Source organism: Uloborus diversus, chromosome 2 (genome assembly GCF_026930045.1).
Source record: "Uloborus diversus isolate 005 chromosome 2, Udiv.v.3.1, whole genome shotgun sequence".
NCBI lineage: Eukaryota > Metazoa > Arthropoda > Arachnida > Araneae > Uloboridae > Uloborus > Uloborus diversus.
Window position 1 is genome coordinate 141,657,002 of NC_072732.1, and position 22,194 is coordinate 141,679,195.

Sequence of the window (22,194 nt, forward strand, 5' to 3'; positions counted from 1 at the left end):
TTTCATACATGTATTTATTACTTTTTTTTTTCTTGACACGTTACATTTTTTGCTGCAAGAGAAAATGTTATGCCCTGCCACATTATGCATGCTTTCTGAATTGTTGTCACCCCTGATTTGCCCCAATGGTACCAGAAATTAAGAAATTACCTTCTTTAAATCTCTGAAGAGGGAGTCATTGTTTTTATCCATAAAACCTAAAGCAAAGAATAGGTAAAAGATTAAAAATATATTTCAAGAAATGAAGAAAAATATTACTTCACATGATAAAACACATTAATAAAACAAAGCACTGGTTTCAAACGAAAAGTATGGTAATATTTTGTTTCATTGTTCATAACAATGGTGCCCAACCTTTTGCTACCCAAGGGCCATACCTCAAACTAAAATGAATCCCCCCCCCCCCTAAGACAGAACATATAAAAATTTAAATATATTTAAAAACTTCTAGATAAGGAGGGAAAAGGTGGAAAAGGAAAGAAACTACAAACCAAGAATTGCTATCATTACTTGATACTTATTTTATTGAAAATAATTTCATATCTGTCTTTACAAAAAATCAATTAATGTCTATTAGACTCCTTATTTGCAAATATCATTTGTAATACCGAATTAAAATAGTAGATTATTGTGGACGGATACATCTTTTCTCTCTCTCTCTTTTTTTTTTGAGGCGTAACAATAAACACTACAACAAGCCACATGGATTAACTTTGCGAGTCATAGGTTAGACACCCCTGGTTCGTAAAATAAATAATTTTAGCACATTACAAATTCAATGGAATATAGAATCAAATGGTTTTAAGCTTATTTTAATAAATGATTAGTAACTGAAATTCCATGAGGTTAGCAAAGGCGATTTCAGAACAGTACATTAATTTTATTTGTAATCTGTATTGCTTGAGGGACTTGTTCCATTTTTTAATCTCAAGGTAAGATAAAGTAACTAAATCAAATTAATACTTTTACTTTATGAATTAAATGTGCTGTTGAAAGAAATTTAAAACCTCTTTCATAAATATTAAGATATCACTATTCTGAAAATATAATAAGGGTTCCTCCAAAAATGATATCATGGATTTAGAGGGGGAAGGGAATCATGAAATTATGAGTTTGTCACAAGAGGGAGGGAGAAGTAACAATAATTGTGACATCGTACACTTTTGTTCAAGTAAAAACATTTTTTATAACAATATGTTTACATTATACAGCAGGCCATGTGACAAAGGGAGGGGAGCAAGGTGAATTGTGAAAGGTGTGGGGGAGTCAAATAGGTTAAAAAAAGGGATATCATTTATGAACAGCTCCTAATGTTAAATCAAAAATGTAAATGATTATACTTATTGCTGAAAGTAACTCATGTGAAGTCTAATTATTATCCAATTAAAATGTTAGTTTATTTAAAATTATGTTCTGAACTTACCACTGACATTGTATGTAACTTCTCCTGCATAATGAACCAAGCGGAATTCCTAAAACAAATTATAACATCAAGTTATAACAAACAAATTATAACACTGAAGTTTTAAAAAGTTTCTGAAATAATTTAATGATAAGCATAACAAAACTGACAATAAGATTCAAAAGAAACAATTTTAAAAAGTCAAACATTTGTAATGTTTCTCGTGGATTTAGGTTGGGCATTTCTCGGAGATTTGAGTGGGAGCGCTGTACCTGAAGCTTTTTGGAAACGATGTACTAAATATGTATATATAAGCCATCTCTGATGAAAGTAAAGGGAAGCATGGGGCTTATGTGAGAACGCTCACCCACCCTGGAGTTCTTTTAAAATCGATGTTTCAAAAATGCTGTTCTATGCTACCCATGGCAACATAAAATGAAAATGTAAGTTTGGGGGCCTTCCCTCCCTTCCCTTGCTATGTCCCTATCTTTCTTGTTTCAACTATTGATACAAACATTGTGAAAACTCCATCCAGAATCTTAATTTCCAAAACCATTAGAGTGTTTTGGTTTTAAATAATGAAATTTTCAATTTCCAGCCTGATAATTTTATTTGTTTGAAATACGAGCATTTGCAGTTTCAGTAAAATTACTTTTAACATATTAGACTGATCTAATAAGGTACCTTTTAGTGATACAGGAGTGGCTCTAGCCAAGTGTAGAATAGGAAGAGAGGCAACCATAATTTGCCAAGATTATTTCGAAAAAATATTATGGGATTTAAGTTAGTTACTTTAATGATTTTTTCGAAGAAAATTCATTACAATAGAGCTAGAAGAAAAAAAGAGACAATCCCCCCTCCTCCAAACAATTAGAATTTTACATGCTTGGCACATTTCCTGGGTCTGCTTAATACTACTTCCCTAGAATGACGTATCTGGGAGGGGTGGGGGACGGTTTTCTGCTTCGTATAAACTCTTTTTCGAAATGGAAAAGGGATTTTAACTTTCAATGGAAAAAGAAATATTTTGAAACATTATTCACATAAAATATATATTACAAAAAGGAGAGCAAACTCCTCCCAGAAATAGCATAAAATATCAACTAAACCAGCGTTAATAACTTTAAAAAAATTCCGGAAGAGTTTCTCCTCCTCTCTCACCAAAAACATTCTAAATCGCCTTAGTTTTGGCTTCAATTCAGTAAATATTCAGTGCGAGAGTTTCCGAAAACTCCTCCCCTAATATTATTGAAGGTCGGCTAAAATTATTTTTGGAATTTCAATTTCAAAAGAGTGGAATCTCTACTCCCTCTAACATCACCTGAAACAGTCTAAAATTGCGTTTTTCGAACTATAATTTTGAAATTACTGGGGGAGCACCTCCCCTCCTCTCTAAACTTGTCCAAGGATAATCTACAATTGGGTTTTTAAAAAATCCAATGGCAAAATTTGCTGGGGGTAGGAGACCAAACCTCTCCTTCCTCAAGACCTAACATTATGAAAGATCGTCTAAAACTGCATTATGACAATTTCGAGAGGTATTATGACAATTTTCTAGGCGAGGAATGGGGGGAGACTGTCATCCTTACAGCTCACTGGAGATGCTAGACTCCATAGGTATGCTACTAAGCACCTTATATTTTCACACAAGCATCTTTATTTTTATTTGTGAAAATTAGTTATTTTTTAAAATGTTAAAATGGTTTGAACTCCATTTGTGTAAAAAGGGGGCGGAAAATTGTTTGAAGGTTGTCAAAAAGAGCTTCCATCCAAATTTAAATCTTGACTTGATTTCACGAACCAAAAGTTATTCCTCTCTGCAGCACCATTTCTAACTATCATAACAAAGATGAAATGCGTACACAAAAAGAAATGAAAGTCGGGTGTGTGATGTAGAACCTGGTTAGAAGAAGCTTCCTTACCAGTCAGCTACAGCCACCTCAGTCTCAACTCAGCTGTCTACATATTAAAACAAAACCTTATGGTGTTCTGCACTTTTCATGTTTTTTTTTTTTTTTTTTTTTTTTGACCCCCGCGTGCATGCCTCTGAAAGCTACTACGTCTTCTGAACAAGCTGAAAATAATTTTTTACATTTTATTTCGGCATAAATGCAGAACTATCCTATTCCTTCCGACTTTCCCTACCTAAATGTTAAGATTGGTGAAATTTAAAGCATAATGTTGACTTAGGAATAATTTTGGTTTTACAAAAAGGAGAAAATGGGAAAACCTTTTAAACATTTTAAATTATTAAAAGTCTGATTTTTTTATTTTTTTTTTTAAATTAAAAAAAGTGAAGAACACCAAACATGATTAACTCATGTGTGGTCGCATCTCTTGATATTACTTTATTGCCTGCATTTAAGTCTTTTCCTCGTCCAAGCAATCTGTGAGATGAAAAAGAATTTTAAATGATTTATTTTAGTGTTCGTTTCAGCTAATAAAATATATATCATTTGCTATGCAAAAGTATTTAATGAAAAACAAATCTTACAGCGTATGCTGAAAGAAAGTAACTGTCAGGGAGTCGACTAGGTTGTTATCCTATAGGTCTAAATGAAAGACACACTTCCAAAAGCTATGCAACCATGAAATACTGAAAGAAATTCTCGGAATTGTGTGAGGGTTGGGGATTTACTAAAGGTAGCTACACAGATGGTCCCATTATCAATATAAGGGGGCATAGAGCGAAATATATGACAACGGGTGAGGAATCGACCAATATGACTACTTAAGGGTTAAATGAAATGAAGTGCCATACACATGGAAGTTCTTCCACATCTATTACATCGCATAAACTACAGTGGTTGTAATGAGGAAAAAAAAGTAGTATTACATACATCTCGACTTAAACTTTTTCTTAATTTCCCATTAGTAGTGTTGTGTGATAGGAAATGTGGATGCTTTCCAACTCCACATTCCAGTTTCCGCAAGAAAGTTGAATCATTAGCATCACCAGGCCTCAAACATTCTTCATCCTATTAAAACACAGTGAATATAAACATTAATTTTACAACTAACTTACTACTAAAAAAAACTATGAACTATAAAATCAAATCCAGTTTTGATATGGTTGAAACTTACCAAAATTGGTATTATTCCTTTGTGGCGTTCTTCAACAAGATCACAAATTATTTTATTATTGAAGTATTCCACAGGTTCCCACTGATAAAAATAATTCATAAATCATTTACTGCATCTCACTACAATAAAGTAGCACCCCCGTAATACTAAATGCCTATTGCTTTCTCTCTTTTAACAGAGCAAAAATGAACTCAAAACGAGGACTAATCAATTTTGGTAATAGAGGTCACTGCCATCTCTATTAGGCAAATACGATAGGCATTTAGTCCTATGGGGGCATTGAATAAAGTAAGTTAGATATAATTCAAAAACATATGTTAATACTTTTAAAAAATTATGCAATGTGTTTTTATCTAATAAAATGGTATTGATACAGTATTTTACAGAATCATTTCAATTTGTAAATTAAATATCCTGATAAGATTTTAATCACAAAAGTATGAAGAATTTATTCATTAATAACAAATAAAAACTTAGAAGTACATTTCGCTAAAGTTGAAACTATCACAAATTATTATCATACTTCAATTCCTTCTTTTTCATATTCTTCTTGTTCAGATTTCAATGTAAGTTCGATAAACAATTGCTGCAACTTTTCATTACAGTAGTTGATACAAAATTGCTCAAAGCTGAAAATGATTACATTTGAGTAAGATTATATTTGAATGAAATATATGATTCAAATAATAAATAATATGATATAAATTAAAATTTTCATACCTGTTTTTTTCGAATATTTCGAAACCATATATATCTAACAATCCCATCAAAGACTTTCTTGTTTTTTTCTGAAAAACATTTGGTTTTTTTTTCAATCATTGAACTAAGCAAAAAGATATTTTACAGCTAATTAACCATTTTAAACTAAATATGATGTACGGAATCATGCACAACAGATGCAATTTAAACTTAATCAATAAACTTTAAACCAATGTCACAAGCATTATGGAATGTTTTATGCTTAATCCATTTGTACAGATGTGACAATATTATTTTTCACAAAAATTTAACTTTACTCCTTAAGCTTTAGCTTTTCATTGTGATATATTCGAATATAAGGAACCATTAAACATCATAATGTGAAGTGTCAACTTTCTAAAAACGATTTTTACACTCTAAAAATAATGATTTGCACATGACCATATGGTCACACCCACAACACGTACAAATCAGTATTTTTCAAATACAAGAAAATTTTAGAAAGTTGATAATTCATAAATATTATGATTCATAATGATGCCTTATATTCAAATACATCTTAACTATAAGCTAAAGTCTAAAATTCCGAAAATCAAGTACAAATATATGGGCTAAATTGTTTTATTTGGGCAAATGGATTGAGCATTAACAAGAAAAAAAATCAAGTTATTAAGATCAAGTTAGAAAACTGAAAGTTTTCCAATCTCCTTTAGCTACTTTAAGGTTTGGAGGAGGGGGGGGGGGGGAGATCATCACATTTTTGCAATATGAAACAAATAAAAAAATAGTTACTATGTGATAACTTTTGCATATATATATATATATATATATATATATATATATATATATATGCAAAAGTTATATATTGTGCGCACAACACAAGGGCAAATCTGAGCTCATGGATTTCACTTTAGGGTGATAGTACATATTATATATATACAGAATACTAATGCCCATAAAACTAATGTGGTATAAAATGAGCTGTGCTGGAATGCACAAGTGCTGAATTTTTATGCCTTCAACATTTTACATTGTAGGTTGTAGAAGAGGTGGCTTGTTTCACTAGTCAGTAAAATACAGAAAAATATTTTTAAACGGTGCATTGCACAAGAATGTGCTTAAAAAAAGGAAACGTCATTAAAATTAATTAACTACTTATAACTATGCGGGACGTAACTTACGCTGTACCTCATACAGAGAATACAATATAAACAGAATACGAGATAGATAAAAGGAAAAATAAATGAATGGAAATCACTTACAGATGATTTCAGAGATGAGTTCAACTTTGCTACCAACCAAGTAAAGAGTCGCTCATACAAGGCTTTTGCTAGCGCATCCCTTGCATAGATTGCTTGATCTCTATTCAAAGGTGTTCTAAGCTAATAATAAGAATGATGAAATTAAATCCAATAAAAATTTTCATAGAGTGTTAGAATTTTAGAAAAATTATTCTTCCAGTTAATCTTTGATTAGTTATCCACAGGCTAATATAAAATACCATAATTTGCTCGAAAATGCTCGTCAATACATTGAACCACAAGGGCTCTATCGCCAGATATAATATTGCAATCTAGCCATATAAAGTTTTAATACTATGTTTATAATGCGAGCATATCCTAACCTTAGAGCATGAATTAAAATGGAGGGAGGAAGTTCAATCATCGGCTTAGCAAAAGCTGGCCCAAAAACCCCAAGTCACGTGACGCAACTACAACGAATGGTTGGCACGTTTTGAGTGAAACAAACAAAAGAAATATGATTTCATCCAATGCTTTGCTTGAAAGTATCACGTGACTTGAGGTCTTGGCTTCAAGAATGAAAGTCTTCACTCCCTCCTTTTTATCTTTCTTTTCAATGATCCTAACAATCTATTGTTTGAATTTGGTTACTATTTCATCTGTGTCCAACTCACTCTTCATGTATAGACCCTAACTAACTTTCACATATATCAATACCATCTCGAACTCAAGTGTGTTTCACACAGCAATGATTGTCATTGTTGTTTCTACTTCTTTGTAAATTTCTTTCTAAAACAATATCCAATCTCTGTTCAATATATTTTCTTACGATTGGTTCAAATTTCTAATAGCAGGAATGATTTTTTTTCTTTAACTGCAGGAGCTTAAACCAACCTGTCTTACATTTGTTGCAAAGTAATCACTATGATCAAGTTTGTAGGTGTTACAAATTTTTATGATTAAAAGAAGTTTTTGGGGGGATCTGCGTAAGCAAATATAGAATATTCAGAGCAGTTTTCAGTTGTTTCAAACACAGTTTTTTAACAACCCTTAGTACGAAAATTTATGAACTGAAAAGCACTTTATCTGGCCATTAAAATACAACCTTCAGATAAAAGTTGAAAAGCTTTTTATTAACTGAAATAGCTTAAAATAATAAACATAACTGGATACCAATTAACAGTTAAAAGAAATATGAAAAGGTTTTTATTCTTACCAATTCACCTTTGGCTTCTATAGTTCTGTTAACAACAGCATCCATTAATGAAGCAGAACAACAACCTAAAAGCTGAAATTTAAAACATAGCTACAGAAATATGCTCAAGAAAAAAAAAGTGAAAACAAAAAAAAAAAGTTTTTGCATAGTTTTATCAATTTATTGAACTATACATACAGAAATAATAGTAATGATGAAATAAAGTATTAAGTCTCATATTATTTTAACCCAAGCTATTATAAATAATATTTTTATAGCCCAGTAAATTTAGGCCAAAAATAGGGTTGATGCACCACAAATTTATAATTAGATGAATTTTTCAAGATTAGTTCCTGAACATGTGTAGAACGAGTCCTGAAAAGTCCCCTAAGTTCCCATGTGAGCTTCTATCCGAAATGGCATATAAAAAGATGGTCACCTAGTACTTTTTGTTTTCCTTATAACTCGGTCAAAATTTTAAAAAATTCAGTTCTGAAAAAACTGTAGGCTCTATAAGTACAGTGAAACCTGTGTAAGTTGACCACTTGCAGTGCAGTACTTTAGTGGTCAACTTAGACAGGTGGTCAACTTACAAAGGGTTTGTTGTATGATTCTCAGCCAAATTTGTTCCATATTGGTGGTCAACATAGACAGGGAATCAACTTACAAGGGTGGTCAACTTTACAGGTTTTACTGTAATATTGTTTCGATACATAACTTAAAACAATCAATAAAAAATTTCTAACTTATGTTTTGACCCATGTGTTCCATATAACATGCAGCAGAACACATAAGCTATTAAAGTTAATATGTTTTTACATTTTTTGGAAATAGTTATTTTTCAGTTTTAAAAAATGCAATATTAGTTTGAATTGGTGCTTGTTTTTTACCGACATTTTCCCATAAAAAAAATTATAAATATGTATGATCTGAAAATTGTGTTTTTGGTCTGAAATGCAAAATTTTTGGTCTGAAAATTCAATTCTGATCTGTTTAGCTCTTTGAAACTACCATAAATCGTAAAATGGCTCCAAATTCCTTTTGTAATATTAAGTGAATTTAAAAAAAAAAAAGAAACTCACAGTAACGATAGATATTCCTCAAAAATCAAAAATCGTTCAAAACTTTTTTTAATAAAAAGATCTTTGTTATCTCAAAATGGTATTTTTTGTGCATTTTAGGTTTCAAGTAGTTACTTAAGAATGAACTTTTTAAAATTATGTTTTCATATAATAATATGATAATGGAAAAAATGCCGATGAAAGATCACTGCCTTTAACTTTAGGAAGTTCTTTTGGGGAAGTTAAATTTTAGAAGAAAAAAGGTAAATTATTAAGGTAATGAGCGTTTTGTTTAGTCTTCCAGTTTTTGACCAGAATGCTGCTGTTTTCAAATCAAACAATAATGTACAAGATATCTCAAATATGATTTAGCTCCTCAACTACCCTCGCTTTTTGATTGGGTTTCTCTGAGAAAGGATAAAAACACAAGCGTGGCAGCTATCATGGAATCAGTAGAGCCTTTTGTAAAGACACCCACCACTAATCTCTTTGTCCATTTAAGATGAATTTCTTATGGCATGGCACGGGGGAGTCAGACATATGCCTCTAATGCTTCAAGTGTCTTCAGAAAAAACTAAAAAACTTTATGTGAAGCAGTGGTTTTTAATTCATGTGCTGATGCACTACCAACTAACATTGGGAAAAAACAAAGAAGGGTGACATCAAAAATGTCTGAAACTACTGCTTTTTGAATAAAATGTAGTAGGAACAACTATATAGACTAACTTTTTGTGGAATTCTGATAACAAATCAAGATCAATTCAAACTATGATGGAATACTTTTGATTAGGAGGAATGGCTGTTGTACAGGTGGATAGGGAAGCCAATGTATTAATTTGCTCAACTGCAATAAAAAGCTACCAGAACAGCTCCAGACTAGTCGCATTAATAGGTACTGATACAGATCTGCTTTTGATTCTAAGTGAAAGAGGTATATCTGGAACATCAGTATTTTTTGTATCCCCAAACCAATTTAATACAAAGAAAAATCAATATATTGAAAGTACAAGAAGCCTTGGGTTCCTTGAAGGATGTTTTTTTTTTAGCTCCACGCAGCCGCGGGATGTGACACCAACTCCATGTCAACTAGATTCAGAAAAGTTAAATCTAGAGCTTTCAAGTTGCTAAAGGAAAATCTCTAAGTACTTTCTCTGACCTGACAGCTCAGTAGTTTTCAGCTTGATATATCCAGAAAAGGTCAAACAGATTGGAGAAGTGTTGCTGAATTACCTTTCTGGTGGGAGTAACACTTAATTCTCTAGACATCTTACGATACAACCGCTATAATAATTAAGTAACTAAAAATCTTCCTTCAGAATTTTAAGCTTGGCAACTCTTCCACACACAAGTGCAGTTGCTTTACAGCATCCATTTTGTGTTTATCCAAAAGTACAACAGTGGCTTAAGAAAAACATGACTCCAATTAAATGGGGATGTGTTATGGAAGAAGGTGGACTGTTCACTACACTCTTGTCACTTCCCAAAGCTTCCGAAGGGATTCCTCATTTGATGTTTTGTGACTACAAATTAACAGTAATTATGTGAGGTTCTGATCTAGATAACAATGAAAATGGAGACCTTTAATGTTCCACGTTTTGCATGCATTGTTCAGGTGAAAGATGAAAAAATTCAATTTCTGTAGACAGTTTCAAAGATGAGAATGATGTTATTGAATGTTGCTGGTTTTTTTTTTTTTTTTTCTAGATTTTTTACTGACATTACTATCCTCTCTTTATACATCTTACATGCTTTTCAAACAGTTATTATATGTCAGTTCTTAAAGTCCTAAACAAATAATTCTGCAATTCTTTTGAAAATTTAATATAAGGTTCCTTTTTTTCTCTTATCATTCTCCAGGGGTCTGTCCAGGATTTTTCACAAAGTCCGTTTTTTGTGAAAAATCAAATAATTTCACAATTTTTTTTTTTTTTTTTTGTTAAAACGAAATTTTAGAATTTAGAGATGGCACAAACTGCATCAATTAAACTTAAAGTTGAATGTTTTACTCTTCTATGTCGAGAAAATCATTCTGGAGTTTTTTTCTGATATTTGGCGGGGGGGGGGGGGGGGAGCACATCGCTCTCTCAAGTATCAATATTAATCTACCATTCTACATTATGTTAAATTATACTAGAAATATTTCTGTACAGTATTTAAAATAATTGTAACAAAAAAAAAATAAATAAATAAAATAAATTTCAGAATAGGGTTCAGCATTTAACTTTTTGACCCAAGACACTCTTAAAAAACACAGAATTTCGATTAAAACTTATAAATTCCGTGATTTTAAGAAAAATAAAAAGATATTTTAATTGTTTACCTCTTACCAAAGCGTAATAAACATCAAAAATTCGAAAAAACGGATTCCCATAGCGGATGCAAAGAGATCGCAATTCTCAAAGTGAAGGCATCAAAAGTATAAAAACGGTTTTTAAAAGAAATATTTTTGATAAAATTATTTTAAAATTGCATTTCAGAGTCCTATGATAAACATTTCATTAATATCTGTGGACACAGTTGACGCAAAAAAAAAAAAAATAAATAAATAAATAAAATAAACCATCTATTCATCATTTTAATTTTTAAACTCATAACAGAAAATGGAATTTTGCTTTAAAAACTTGAAATGAGAGTTCCAACAGAAATAAAGAGACTTTTCATTTATTTGCATCCTAATTAAGGGAAGTTAGCTTGAAAAAAGAACAAAATAAGATTCTCATATCGGATGTTAAAAGATTGTATTTTTCAAAATGTAGACATCTAAAGAAAAAAAACGGTAATTAAACGAGTTTATTTAAAGTTAATCATCCTTGTTAGCATCGAAAAATCAAAACCCATATAATTTTCTCCCAAAATAACAATTAAACATCGCAGCACGGTAAAAACGCAAATATTGACAAGCTGGTGAAATGATGAGAATATTTTCTAATCAAGTCATTATAAAGGTTCAACGCCAGACCCTAAGTGGTGATAATTTTGAAGTTGGTAACCCTATCTGAAGAGATCATATTTTTTCCTCACCCTTACTATCCCTTTGCAGTTCTAAGTTCATTTCGCTGATATATATTATTATTGTTTATTAAATCATGAGCGGGGGGGGGGGGGGAGAAAAGTGCTTACCAATGCCTTTTCAGAAAAGTTTACAACACCGCTGCTAATTAGCAGTGATAAAACAAACAACCATTATATTTATTTGGCAGTAGCAATCATTTATCCCTTGCAGGAGCATAGCAAGAGTGCCGTTTTTTTTTTCAAAATAAGCCGATTTTGTATAAGCTGATCCCTCTAATTTGGCTTCAAAAAAGGCTCCAAAAATTATCGGTTTATACACAGAAATATGCGTTATTTTGCTTTCAGATTTGTTCTCTCAATGAACAATTTGTGAAAGATCCGATCTTGTTTATCAGAATTTTGTGAAGGGTCCGTTTTGTTTGATCGGGATTTTGTGAAAGGTCCGTTTTGGTTGATCGGATTTTTGTGAAGGGTCCGTTAACGGACCCAAATATCCTCTGGCCAGACCCCTGTTCTCATTCCGATAAATAGCAAGATTTTTATCAGAAATGATAGAAATCTTGCAACATCATTTTGCAGTTCATATTTTTAAAAAGAATACCATATTTTTTTTATTTTAAAGAAGCTTATTTGTTCTGCTGCATATTACGTAGAAAATAGAAATTTTAGCTTTTTATGTCAAAATAATTGTTAGAACTTTTTTATTGATTGTCTTAGGGTACATATCAAAACAATATTAATTTAAGAGTATACAGGCTTTTTCAGAACTGAAAAATCTTCATTTTTGACAGAGTTATAAGGAAAACAAAAAGTACTAGGCAGCCATCTTTGATCCGCCATTTTGGATGGAAGCTCACATGGGATCTTAAGGGACTCTTTAGGATTTACTCAACATGCTATCAGGAACTAATTCTGAAAATATTTCTTAATTATTAATTAGTGGTACAAAAAATCCTAAATTTACTGGGCTATTAGTATTTACACAAGGATAACTATTTGTCACAAGATTAATCTTAATAAATTTATTTATTTATTTATTTTTTGTTATTATTAAAGAAAAAATATTTAAACACAAATGCAAATAAAATTAAGAAAGTAGAAATATTTTTTTAATTTTTCATTTAAGTATACAAATTGGTGCCTCTAACCAACATCTGTAGCTTGCATTCTTAAAGATGAATTTTATGTCATGAAAGAAAATGTCTACTTTCTGCAGTTAGTACTTCCAAAGCAGGAAAGTAAACACTGTGAATGGTCCTGTAGACATGGATATACAGTAGTAAATTACCAGATTTATATAGAACCCTTTAGTGTCGTTATTTTAGTGTCGAAAAAGTAATTGCAGATAGTATCTTCTCTTAATGCAAAATGATTCCAGCTGTAGATCTGTAGGAACCTCAAATATCTGCTAAACAAGAACGGATACAAGAAAGGAGCGATCGTCCTCTTCTTGAACAGAAATGCAGGAACTCTCCCACGGCATATTTTCGATAAAGTTCAAAAAACGCAATTTTAGAAAATCGTCAATAATGTTACGAAAAAGAAGACTCTCCTTCAGAATTTTTGCAGAGTTGCAGTTTCGAAAACCAAATTGTAGCACATCGCTTTGTACTTTAGTGATATGAATCGGAACTTTATACAGGTAGTTTTTCGAAGTTTAAAAAACTCAATTTTAGACGATCTCAGATGATATCAAATGGGGCTGGGGAATTTCACTGATGTTTTTAAATTGAAGTCCAGAAAAAAGCAATTATAGGACACCTTTGATGAAGTTAAGGTAAGGTTTCAGAACACTCCTACAATCTTTTGTTTTAGAAATAGAAGATCCAAAAGAAAAAAAAACTTAATTATTTGAGAATTTTCCTAGATGCTTAGGAGGTGGAGGTTTGGGAATTCATCAGAGGGAAAGCATCTGAAATCAAACAACTCCTCCTTGAATTGTTTCTGGATCAGCCCTTGCTACTAAATATGGTTCAAATAATAGTTTCACAATAAAGATGTTGTAGTCACAATCTGAAGATCTGTGAGTTTTAATAGCATTAAAGAATATGAGGCACCTATATATTCATACAACATTTTATTTTATAATCCAAACTTTTAATCTGACAACTAACAATAGTTCAACATTGATGTACAGTCGACTCCCGCTACAATGCGATTCGACTTACGCGAAATGGCTATAACGCAAGTTTTTCCCGAGTAACGAATTTTAGGATAACGCGAATTCCTCATTTGCAATACGATTTCTTTTGGAAGGAAGTATCGGTTTCGTTATTGGGTTCTAAATATTGATTTCGTGAATATATTTTATCCCTATAGTGTCAGTGATAGCGGAAGTTCCCTTCACCATACTAGTCCACGAATCGCTTTATTAGTGCATCAAATAACCACTCGGCGTCTTTCTTTCTTTCTAAAAATTAAAGTTGATGAAATAAAATTACACTTTAGTCCACTATTTCATCTAAAATTTGTAAAGATGCTTGAAGAACTAAAAAGTACGTCGACCGTAGCACGACATTAAGTATAAGTGCTGTACGTGCCATGTAGTTTTATTTTATGTCTTTCCCTGCCATTGATCCTTTATTTTGTGCATCTTAACAGTTTTTTTTATGTTGAATGAAGCAGCTTTTTTATGTTTTAATTACAGTAAAAGTACAGTTCTTAACTATAAGAAACTTTAATGTTTTCTTGAGGAGTGCTTTAAAGCAGTTTGAGGGGTGTTAATAAGTGTCTTAAAGACTTTGATATGTTTCAAAAAAATTTGAATACATACCCTTTTCTACAACGAGAAATTTCAACTTACGCGAAGAGTTTTTATGAGAGCCTCACAAGAAACTCACAGAAGGCCCAGGTTCCCACATATGGTATAGACAGTGGGATTCCCAATTTGTACTATATCCCTAGTTTTGCTACGCTGTTTTATCCACAATAACACTTCCAATGATACATTGAATAAATTATTACGACCCTTAATGAATTAAGGTACTTAATAAATTTACCTTTTAAAAAAATGATTATCTGAATTTCTGATTGATCAAACCTTACTCACCCTCCCCCCCCCCCCAAAAAAAAAAAAAAACTCATTATCTAATATACTCAAGTGTAGAATCATTTTGGGAAAGGAATATTGACAAGTTTGGCACATCCTGAAAGTTGAATATTCTATTATTTGTGGACTTTCTAATATATCTGTCTAATTGTTGGCACTTGCTTAGAATTCTTACTTTAGTTTTTAGTTAGTTTTAAAAAGAATGTAACATACCTCTGAAATAGCATTAATGGGTTTTTCATTTGCTAAAACTGCTTGACCTTCCTCTTCTAAAAAACCTACATTACCTAAGTGCAGAACGGAAGCCACAATTGAAAACACAGCCTGAAAATACAAGTTAAAATTTTATGGCTCTGCAGAAATTATTTCGCTCACAAATAATAGAAAGTATTAAACTTACATTTTGTTGTTCTTCCGAAAACCCTGTTACATTCATTGCTTTTTGAACAACTTGAAACTGATCCGCATCATCAAAATTTCTTATTTTGTTATTAAAACCCTGAAAATAGAACATACTATGAACAATAAATTTGCCTAATATTTAACTAATTTAAAAAACGCAGGGTTTTTTTTTTTCACGAACAGCAATAACAATAAGACTTCCTTCATATGATTTAAGCTTGTAGTAATGTAAATTATTCATTACAAATATACAGTTTTTTAAACACAAGACAAAATATATAACCAAATGAACATAAAAGAATAAATATTTTTAATATCTATTATTAATTCTCAGCAATCATTAAGCTTTAGTCCTTTTTGTAACAAGAGAAAAAGGTTCAATATGAAATAAGGCTTTTTAAAGAAATTTAAACAACTAATTTTACCTGATTCAAATAAAAATACGCAGCTGTATCTCTGCGTAATTTCAAATGTTCTAGTAATTCCACATCAGCACCAGACAAAAGTTGGTAAAAAATGTGAAAATTCCTCTCTCCCTGATTTTGATTGACAACTCTAGATTTTTCCAATAGATAATTCAAGATATGACCACCAAGAGGAGCTCCCTGTAAAGAACATTTTATAAAAACATAAGTGCAACAACAAATTTTAACATTGTTATCATATTCTGCAAAACAAATTCAAATATCTGATAAAATTGTCTCACCAAGTAATCAAATTCCACATCCATGTATTTTCCAAACCGACTGGAATTGTCATTTCGATTTGTTTTCGCATTTCCAAATGCCTAAAACATTTGAACAAAATTTTAAAATTTGAGGCGTCAAAAATTGATGAATTAATTCAAAGAGCATTTATAATATTTATTCGAAAAAACAAATGTTACAAAATCAGAATAAGTAAATTATGAACAAAATAGAGGACTATAAGAAAATTATGTTATATGTATCTAGGATTTTAAAATAATAAATCTGAACTGTTTTGCATGCTACTACATATCTCATAAAATAGTTATTTATTTTTTTAGCTATTAAGTTAAATTGATTACCGAATATATCAAGAAAACTAAGGAACAGAATTTATAACTAATGCATTTGATTAAAAATATTGATCAAATTTTGTTATTGAATGAATCTCTATTCAACAATTTTTAATTTTTTTCCCTCGCGATTACAAAATTGGCCGCACCAGAGATGCATGTTCTTGAACTAAAAAGTCAAGAAAAAATTTAAGGTTGCTTTGCAAAGAAAATTTTCAATCTAACTGCAGTTTAAATCTTCAATAATAAGAAAAGCATGTACTACTCCCTTCCTGCCACTATAACCAAACCAATAGTATCATTTTTTTTAACCTGATCAGTTTCAGGATTTTAACACCAAACATATTCGAGAAAATGTAACAAAAAAGTTTTTTTTTTAGCATTAAATTAATAAACTTAAATTCTTCCATTCTTGCAAAAAGCAGACACACATGAGAATAATCAAGAGAAGCTAAACATAAAACCAGGGCTTAATTTCTAACAAAGAAAAGGCAGATTTTCATATGTAAATAATATAAATTCTATCTGTAAAATTGACATTAAGTTGAAAAGTGCTTCTACACAAATTAAGCCCCGACTAAAATCTAAAACCATACTTCAAAAAACAATTATGGATTATAAAAAACAATTCTTCAACACTTAAAAAACCCATTTTTTGAATGAGTGAAACTGAAGTTTATCAGTACCCATTTTGAGAAAACAAATCAAAAAATACCTCAAGGATAGGATTTGATAGCAGCAATTTATCTTTCACATTCTCTACAGAAGGTGTATGATGGCTTGCTGCAGCTAGGTATTGAAGCAAATATTTGGATGCCTCCGTCTTTCCAGCTCCACTTTCACCAGAAATAAGAATACACTGATCCCTGCATTCTTCCTTCATTAGTCGAAAAGCAGTATCCGCAATGGCAAAGCTAAGAAATACAAAATGAAGGTTAAGGAGAAATATTATTCAAGTTTAATTAAAAGAAATTGAAGCTGGAAAAAATGACTTGTCCAAAAAAAGCTTTTAGGCAAAAGTGTTACACATCCATGAAAATGATATGCATGCAATATAATAGATAGCCCAGTTATCACATCCAAAGACTGCAGTTTTGTTCTTATTAGAGCTCATCAGTCTGGATTAGTGAATAACTGAGCTGGAGGCAGATGTCATCTCATTGAAGCTGAGAGTGTCAACAAACTGGTGGATAAAGTTAATTTCGCCAGCGAGTGTCCGCAGCATAGTGCGGTTTGACTCGTGGATTGAAAGCAAAGCTTGGGTATTTATATTAAATTTTGAGACATTTAGAGCAAAACTATTATTTTGCAACAAAATTATAAAGGCATCTGCTTATGTTTTAATTTAAGTATGAAAATTTATGCATCATTAACTAAGTTTAAATGTTTTGTTTTAATAAAATATATAATCAAACAATGCATTTTAATGAGATCTCTTAACTCATAAGCTAACAAATAAACTATCAAAAAAAAAAACTAACAAATACACACTAAAACAACTTACATGTGAGGGGGGAGTTCATAAAAGTTAACATTTTGATATTCTTGTATGACTTCACTGTTGTAGATATCTAAATTCTTATAAGGATTTACAGAAATAACCACAGGTCCAATATAGGTCTAGAAAAAAACAAAATACCAATATTTAACACATCAATAATAGATCTCAATAGTAATTAATGGTTAAACAAGTTTTTGATTTTATTTCTATTCACGGTATAAGTAAATTTGCATAAAATTGTTTCATCCACTTTCAGTATCTTAACTTCAAATATAATAATAACTTTGTACAACAGGCAAAAAAATAATGAATTATTTATACTAAATCAAATGAAACATAAAAAAGTATGTTTTCTATATTAAGCAATCAAGAAGATTGCTTATTACTCTCAAAAGCAAAATCTGTTGTCCTTTTGCTTGGTCTGACCAGTTACATGACACTTTTTATTGAATTTCTACATTAAAATGATCATATATCCTGGATTTTTAAATCAAAATTCATTGGAAATTCAGTCTTATTTCTTTGACAAATTTAAATTTTGTCAAGAAGTTTAACGATTTTGAAAAAATAGCCAATTTACTTTGACACAAGAAAATATGCTATATCTACTACTTCAGTGAAGCAAAAGGATAAACTTTCATCTTTCACATCTTTTCACCATAAAAGCATCCAAAAATAAAGGGTGTCCCAAAATTTATGCAAGATTTGAATTTGCAACCATTTTTGCAGTAATTTGTTGGCAACCCTGAAAAAACAATTTGACAGCTGAAATTTTAGAGTTAGAATAAATGGAGCTTTTTAAACGAAGTAACAATGTGTTTTCATTATTGAACAATTGTTTCAAAAATAATGCATGTTGAGGTCAATCAAGCAACAACTGTTACTAGTGCTTGATATCTCAACATGTCAATGAATGAGTGGTTGTGGGCTTGTTGACAGACCTTTGATTTCAAATAATCCCATAAGAAGAAATTAACTGTTGTTAAGTTACACAATCTAGGGGGCGAAGTCTGATCACTGAAACGAGAGAGTACATGACCAGGAGCTGTTTTATACAGTAATTGAACCATTCCTCTGCAGTGCAACGTGTTGGTAAAACCAAACATTGGCTACATCAATAGCAGTCAATTTCGGCAGAAAGAACTGGGTTATGTCGCAATATTCAGCACCAGAAATAGTCGCTGCTTGACCAGCCTCAACTTTCGTAATTTTTGAAATTATTCAATAATGAAAACAGGTTGTTGCATTGCATAATGCTTCAATTTTAATAACCCTAAACTCTCAGCTGTCAAATTGCTATTTTTTTTAAGGTTGCCAACAATTTACAGAAAAACTGAAAAAAAAAAGGATTGAATCTTGCGTTAATTTTAGGACACCCTATATATGATAACTCAAAAAAAAATGTACAAAATTTTGATTCATCAATGTATCTAAGTTTTAATAAAATGCCTCAATTTGTTCAGCATTTTTTTTTTTTAATGAAATCACACATGTATAACAAAAGAACTATTTTTATCAAAACAAATTTAAAATATTCACTCTTATTTTTATCAAAAATAGGAAGCATGCAAACGGAAAGCTTACGTTGTATTAAAGTAATATACTGTCGCCAGTTTTTATTATTAAATATTATGATGGAAGTTGAGCATTACATTACTTTTTACTTGTTAACCGAGGAATAAACATGTGTTCAACCTTTGCATAATGGCAACCAAAAAAATCTTTAAAGTGAGATGAAATACTTTGTTATACCCATTTAATAGGTAAAAGCACATCCTGTATGGGAGGATAGAGAAAAATATCAACATTGGAGAACCTCATTTCTTGGGATGACCCAGATGGATTATGAAGAAACATGGAGGTGGACTCATGTCGTGATCAGTTTTAAAGATTCCTATCCATTATTTGTGCTAACCATATTTGGGAGATGTCTGCAAGGATGTTAGTATTTTTGCTAATGATATAATTAAGTTATTCAATATTCATATAGTTGACAATCAAGACAAGTAAAACAATCAAGAAAATATTTACAACTAATTCCACAGCAATAAAGAGTATCATTCAATAGTAATAAATAAGCAGGGGTCTGGCCAGAGGATATTAGGGTCCGTTAACGGACCCATCACAAAAATCTGATCAACCAAAACGGATCCTTCACAAAATTCTGATAAATAAGAACGGATCTTTCACAAATTGTTTATTGAAAGAACAAATCTGAAAGCAAAAGTAAGCACTTTTCTCTCCACTCATGATTTAATTAACAATAATAATATATATCAGTGAAATGAACTTAGAACTGCAAAGGGATAGTAAGGGTGGGGAAAAAAATATGATCGTTTCAGATTGGGTTACCAATTTCAAAATTATCTCCACTTAGTGTCTGGCCTTAAGACTTTATAATAACTTGATTAGAAAATATTCTCATCAGCTTGTCAATATTAGCGTTTATACGGTGCGAAACGATGTTTAACTGTTATTTTAGGAGAAAATTATATGGGTTTGATTTTTCGATGCTAAGAAGGATGATTAACTTTAAATAAACTCTTTTACTTACCGTTTTTTTTTCCTTTAGATGTCAACATTTTGAAAAATGCAATCTTAACATCTGATATGAGAATCAAATTTTGTTCTTTTTTCAAGCTATCTTCGCTTTAGTAGGATGCAATTAAATGAAAAGTCTCTTTATTTTTGTTAGAACTCTCATTTCAAGTTTTTAAAGCAAAATTCCATTTTCTTTTACGAGTCAAAAATTAAAATGCTGAATCAATGGTTTATTTTATTTTATTTATTTATTTTTTTTTTTTTTTGCTTCAACTATGTTCATAGATATTAATGATATGTTTATCGTAGGACTTTAAAATGCAGTTTTAAAATAATTTTATCAAAAATATTTCTTTCACAAGCCCTTTTTATACTTTTGATGCTTTCACTTTGAGAGTTGCAATCTCTTTGCATCCGCTATGGGAATCCTATTTTTCGAATTTTTGATGTTTAGTACTCTTTGTTAAGAGGTAAACAAATAAAATCTTTTTATTTTTGCTAAAATCACGGAATTTATGAGTATTAAACGAAATTCTGTGCTTTTTAAGAGTTGTTTTGGGTCAAAAAGTTAAATGCTGAACCATTGTCTGATTTTTTTTTTTGCAAAATTATTTGATTTTTCACAAAAACGGACCCTGTGAAAAATCCCGGACAGACCCCTGGTAAGTTTTCGTAAGTGCTATGTTTTGTAACAAGCAATTGACTACTTAAGAAATGTGATCAGCATCAGCACGACAGAAAGAAGTTAGATAAATTGATTATATGTTGATAATATGAAGTAGCAAGTTACAAAGCTAACAGAAACTAACATTTTAATAACAGGAAATATACTTACAATAAATAACCTTTCTTAAGAAGAAGAAAAAAAACACGTTTTTAAAGCAAAGTATGAGGTTAACTATCGTTTAGATTATAAATACAAACTTTATGACATGTACAAAGGAGAGTCTAGGGAGATATTACTGTGTTAACTTATTAGGATGGAAGACATTTCTTAGGAGATTGAACCAGAAGAGGTTAGTATTTGAATTCTTTAGAAAAATAACCTTAAATAACTTATTAAAATGCAGAATTAGTTAGCCTAAAACATAAAAAACATTTTGAAAAAGTCATCACTTACATAAATTAAATTCTCTTGAAATCTTTTCTCCAAATTTTTCACAAATGCATTTTCATTTCTAAAATCTTCCAACAAAACAAAGTCTTGAACACCTACTTTATCCCTAGCATGAAGTAAATTCTCCATAGCAAACCTGAAATAAGCCACATATATTAAGAATGACAGATAAAAAACATGTTTTAGTATTTTAAGATGCATATATTTCATGCATAACATGATATTTTAAGAGTACTTAAAATGGATTCCCTTTTAAAAGTTTTTCCAATAGCTAAATTATTTATCCGATTTTTTTAATTTTGAAACCCTCAGAGAACCAGCGAGCGGAAAACGAAGTGCAGCCACGAGATCAAATGTTCTGAATTGGAACATCGCCATTGGCCCTGAGTATTTACAACAGTTAAGCCTAACCTTTCAAAAAAATTATATAAAAACAGCAGCTCAAAATAATGACTTCAAATTTTTATATATAAGTTGTGTAAACAATATAATACTGATTTCTATTTGTTAATATAAAGAATATGACATTATTAGAAGCAAATGAAGTGTTTTAAGAGATTTTCCTCTTTTGGGGAGAGGAATTTGGGGGTGCTCCCGCTCCTTTGCTCTTAGGGGGAGAGGGGCAAGGGACACCCTTGAAAATATGGTAGTGTTTTTCTAACCTAGCAAATTTGCAACACCAGGATAGCATTATTTATGAAATCAGTTTTTCACCAAAATTGAAAAGGAGCAAAACAAGGTTTGTATAAAAACGGAGGGGGCAGTATAAGAAGTTGGGAAAATACTGCAGTAGGGGATCAGAAATTTGAAAATGATACTCTAGCTTGAGTTTGAGATAAAGACTTGTAGGA

The 22,194-nt window shown here is 30.9% G+C and overlaps 1 protein-coding gene across 1 annotated transcript in view; it reads right to left on the minus strand.

Annotated features, from left to right (window-relative positions):
• Positions 1-21,643, minus strand: part of LOC129216058 (unconventional myosin-Ic-like) — a 65,745-nt gene extending 44,102 nt beyond the window's left edge. Inside the window, exons 1-15 of the mRNA XM_054850202.1 lie at positions 21,347-21,643; positions 17,689-17,804; positions 16,900-17,098; positions 15,852-15,932; positions 15,571-15,750; positions 15,144-15,242; positions 14,957-15,067; positions 7,643-7,714; positions 6,448-6,567; positions 5,207-5,274; positions 5,010-5,115; positions 4,487-4,567; positions 4,243-4,380; positions 1,424-1,472; positions 151-197 (exon numbers count right to left, since the gene is read on the minus strand). Coding sequence (XP_054706177.1) covers positions 151-197; positions 1,424-1,472; positions 4,243-4,380; positions 4,487-4,567; positions 5,010-5,115; positions 5,207-5,274; positions 6,448-6,567; positions 7,643-7,714; positions 14,957-15,067; positions 15,144-15,242; positions 15,571-15,750; positions 15,852-15,932; positions 16,900-17,098; positions 17,689-17,804; positions 21,347-21,562 — 1,683 coding nt within the window. The 5' untranslated portion in view covers positions 21,563-21,643. The remainder of the gene's footprint in view (positions 1-150; positions 198-1,423; positions 1,473-4,242; positions 4,381-4,486; positions 4,568-5,009; positions 5,116-5,206; positions 5,275-6,447; positions 6,568-7,642; positions 7,715-14,956; positions 15,068-15,143; positions 15,243-15,570; positions 15,751-15,851; positions 15,933-16,899; positions 17,099-17,688; positions 17,805-21,346) is intronic.
• Between the last annotated feature and the right edge of the window lie 551 nt (positions 21,644-22,194).